Source organism: Daldinia caldariorum, assembly GCF_022478825.1.
Source record: "Daldinia caldariorum strain CBS 122874 unplaced genomic scaffold F4812scaffold_18, whole genome shotgun sequence".
Taxonomy (NCBI): domain Eukaryota; kingdom Fungi; phylum Ascomycota; class Sordariomycetes; order Xylariales; family Hypoxylaceae; genus Daldinia; species Daldinia caldariorum.
Window position 1 is genome coordinate 642088 of NW_025953054.1, and position 4507 is coordinate 646594.

Here is a 4507-nt window from a genome sequence, read left to right on the forward strand (position 1 = left end):
CTCTAAAAACCCTAATTCCATCTTACTTTTTTTTTTTTTTTTTCGGTCGCTATTTTGCTCAACTACTTTCCCCATCGGTCATCCACAACACCCCATACAAATATTAAAAATTTTTTTTTTTTTTTTTTTTTTTTTTTTTTTTTTTTTTTTTGGATATATCAGAGCTCACATAGGAGGTAGCCACCACTACCTATCCGAGGTACTTTACCACCTACCGACCTGCCTAACACAATGTAGTGCTTTGGTACCAATGAAGTTCCCGCTTGACGTGACACCCAGCCCTAATTCAATTTCACATATTACGATTCACACAAGATGTTTCTACAGCGGAAAAAATATTTCTTTCCATTTCAATTTTAACTTGGGAGTGGAATAGTTGTTATTAATTCAGCTCGATAAGACTAAAATAAACAACTCATCTTTGCTATAAAAAAAAGAAGCAAAGTTAAAAATGCAACACCATCTGTTGTTTTTGCCAGTTGGGGGGGACTGTTGTATAAGCTTTCTCTATGCAAAGAAGCCGAGAAAATTAATGAGTTCGTAGTGTGAAACTCCTTTTTCTTTTTTTCGAAACCAGAAATGACAGAAGGGGAGTTGGACTAGAATCTCAGCAGCACGTCGCGGAAAAAGAATAAAACATGGAAATCAAATCGACAATCTGCTAGTGATATCCACGGGACCACGGTTAAAAGAATTGATTCGGGTCCATTCCATTGCTTACTCGTCGTCAGAGTCTTCCTCCGCCTCATCCAGCCACTTGATAAAGGGCTCAGCGGCGCGGCGGATCTTTTTGGACGTAGCGAGATCCACGTATTTCTTGCTTGCCTTGGATCCCCATTTCTTGATTGTGTCCTCGCTGACGAGGTCCTTGTCGTACAGCTGATGAAGGATCTTGACAATCTTGTCGCTGGTCAGCAGCTCGGGGTGTTCCTTGCCCTGAGCGGCAAGGAGGCGCTCGAGACCGCCCAGCAAGGCCTTCTCATGGCGTTCTGAAGAAACGATCTAAAGAGTAGTTAGTATATAGATTTACATGTCTGGGTGTAGAGTTCGTGCACAACATACCTGCTTAAGCATAGCCGCGCGCTTGGGGATCTGAGTAAGGATGTTCTCATCAAACAGAGTCTGGATCAGGACCAAGACAGTCTTGTACTTGGTCTCAATTCCAAGCTCTTTAGCTTTAATATAAATCTGAATGTCATCAACCTTGTTAATACTACCAGTCTTGGCAGCTTCCTCCTGGATCCAGTCACCCAGGGTGTCGTAAACGGTGTGGCCACCGCCCTCTCCCTCATCTTCGTCCTCATCAGCACCGCCGAGGACAAGTTTCTGGCGGAACTCGCTAGGGAGTTGGCTCTGACGGGCCTTTACGGCCTTCTCGGACACATCGACGGTCCAGTCGTCATCTCTGACGACAGCAGGGGCATCAATAACTTGTGCGTCAGCATTAATCTTGCGAGTGAACTCATCGTCACTACCGGCATCGTCCTCGTCTTCGTTCTTGTCACCGCTCCCGTTGGAACCGTTCTCGGAATTCTCACCGCCGCTTCCCACGCCGTTCTCTTTGTTGCCGTTCTGCATAGCTTGCTGCTTGGCCTTGCGGGCAGCCTTGCGTTCAGCCTTGTCTTTCTTGCCGTTCTTCCTTGGCTGGTTCTTCAGAATGAACCCACTAAGTTTCAGACGAAGATCCACGTCGGTGCGCTGGCCGCAGGCTTTGCAGTCAAGTACGATGCGACCATCCTTGATGACAACATCTGTCTCAGGATTCTTGCACTTCTTGCAAAGGACGAACTTGTTGATAAAGCCGTCCAGGTGGTCCTGCAGCTTAGAGGCTTCATGGGCACCGTTGATGATCCATCGGTCATCAGGAGGGTCAATATTGGTCTGAGCACCAAGCTCGAAACCGAAGTATTTAATGACATATGACCCTGGGCGGGCAAGAGACTGAGCAACGCTGCTCAGATTGACAACGACAGTTTTGATACCATTGCCTTTGCCTTCAATCTTGACTTGAATCCTTTCCATCTTGTAACGATAGAAGGCATCGGTGACATCACGACGAACGTTGACGAGCGCCATTTTTGCGGTATCGTGTTAGGTAAGCTGTCGAAATTAAGAGAGACGGTAATAAAAGTTGGGTTTTTTTCTTTTTAATCGGTCGGGAGGATCAAATTCCTTGAATATAGGGACGGAGTAGACTAGATAGTCATTCGTAATTGACGATGACGAGTGAAGCAGGAAGGGGTTGAACGAGCCAGGATCTCAGTAGTGAGGACTGTTCCTAGTGGACATAGGGAAGACTGGATTATAGTTGCCAGCGTTGGAAGGCATTAACTCGGGCGATTCGTAGTCGATTCGTTCTCAACCAACGGAACTGATATTGGGGCTACAAGGTTTTCGCGGTATGCGAAACGACTGCAGCGTGAGGGGAGGAAAGTGTCTAAACACAGCGAGCTTGTCGTGCTGATACATAAACAACAATGTATCCTGTAAACCCTTTTATGTGTAGGGTGTATTTGGTCGAGGGATCAAGATAACAAGCAGGAAGCGGACCTTGGATCCCGTAAAGTTGTTCGCAAGAGGTCTCTCTTTTTTCAATCTATGCGCCTGGAGCGTAAATGTGTGTAGAGCGTAGGTTATTTTTAGGAATAGAGTGTGTTTGTGTGTGCTTGTGTTTGCGTGTAGTAGTAGTTTTTATTGTTCAAGATTGGCGTAATATGCCCAGAACGTAGAACAGGAAATGGCAGCGACTGCCGTAGATTTAAAAATCCTGTTGCAAAAAAGTAATGAGCAGAACGGGAACACAGCTGCTGTCCGGTGCGAGTTGCAATGCCGTGATGCTGTGGTGCTTGGTTGCTGTGATGGCGATTTGTTGTTGGAAGGATGAAAAAAGAAAGAAATGGAAGTGGGAGACAGATATAAAAATAAAAAGTTAGGAGGGCAAGTCAAAGAAATGGCCCTGAAGGAAATCGCGGCGTGGTGGATGAATAATAATGAAAAACTGTGCAAACGCACTGCCCGCAACGGCCGTTGTGTCCGCTAAAACTTTGTACATAGTACCGTTTTCTACCGCTTTGCAGGCAATGGCAGGAACACATCCCACTCAAAGCGCAAACTCTAGCACGAAAAAACCCTTCTGTAGGGTGGGACTTGGGGTGCCTAGAATTGCATTTTTTGCTTATTAGCGTTGCCTATGTCGGTATCTAGCGTTTGGACCCACGCTTTTTAGTGGGTACATTTCAGCATTACTCATGGGGTTTCTGGAGCCTCTGGAGCCTCTGTATCAAGGTATCAAAGTAACCTAAAAAGGCACGGATTGCATGCAAGTTGGCGATTGGAAGACCTTGGGAAACACCGACGGTCCCTATGAAAAAGGTCGGAGCCGAGGGCAAGAAAAAAAAGAAAAACGACAAAGGCATCTCGGAGTTAACCCACTAAAAACTTGCTGCAATGCTAGTGTAGCATAATTGCTTCATTGGCTAGGCCCAAGAGCAAGGCGAGCAACTTTTTTAGTATTTGAGGCTTCAGCCGGTATAAAATACCCAGGAGCCGGGGGGGGCTGTTACATATTGGACTTACACATGCCTACATATGAGGCATGCATATATTTCTGATGCAGCTAAAGGGAAGTGCTTTTAGGAATCCGAGCAGATTTACAGGTGCCTAAGGAATAATCATTGCGCACATATCTAATGAATGCATTGAATGCAATGGATGCAACATGTGCTACTCGACTACCTATCGTCCCCTAGCGCCAATCGGCCCCTACATAATGTGCCTAAGTAACATAATAACACTTGTAACCATTGTCATCATCACAAGGCATCAGTTGTTTGGTTAGGGTAATTTACTCTAAATATTGTATTTAACATGTTTGGAGAGAAAGTCCAGAGGAAGATGGAAACAACTTCCCACTAATATAGACAGACGTTGTCGACTTTTAAAGAATGCACGTCATTATGACTTCGGAATAGTATCATTCTGCAGCAGGTATTGTTGGATATATCATTTCTCAAGTTTGAACGGTTCTAACGCAGCGCCGTATGCATACAAAAGAAACTCCTTTTACCGGACTTTATCTATGTAATATCCGGAGCTGACGTTATATACGTTAAGTAGTACTCAGAACTCGCGATGCACCTTACCAAGTCATCTATCTACCTAGGTAAGTAAGTAGGTTATAGGTAAGAGGTAGGTATGTACGGTAACTATTCCAAAGCCTTACATGGCTAGGTAGTTTTAGGTAGGTACTCAGGTCGGGCAATGTATTTCCCCACGTAATTTACTATGTATAACGCAAAGCAACCTTTTGCGCCTTACATAGAGGTACATGCCGTCTGCAGCTGTCTTGCATTATATTTGTACATCTGGCACCAATCATTCACACCGTGGTCTGCTAACTGCTCTTGATTAGCTTGTTCTGCCTAGGTCCCCCTTGGTTGACCGGGATCGTAGATCCCAGATTTCCATCCGCACGTCCTTCTTGGCGACCTGGAGGGATGAATATACA

The 4507-nt window shown here is 45.2% G+C and overlaps 1 protein-coding gene across 1 annotated transcript; it reads right to left on the reverse strand.

The window, feature by feature from the left end:
* Nucleotides 1-546: 546 nt before the first annotated feature.
* Nucleotides 547-2533, reverse strand: F4812DRAFT_155397 (domain found in IF2B/IF5-domain-containing protein). The gene is made up of 2 exons (XM_047929758.1): nt 1063-2533; nt 547-1002 (listed from the first exon to the last, which is right to left on the reverse strand). Exons 1-2 carry the CDS (start codon nt 2074-2076, stop codon nt 718-720), a joined length of 1299 nt encoding a protein of 432 aa, XP_047787117.1. The 5' UTR covers nt 2077-2533; the 3' UTR covers nt 547-717.
* Nucleotides 2534-4507: the final 1974 nt, after the last annotated feature.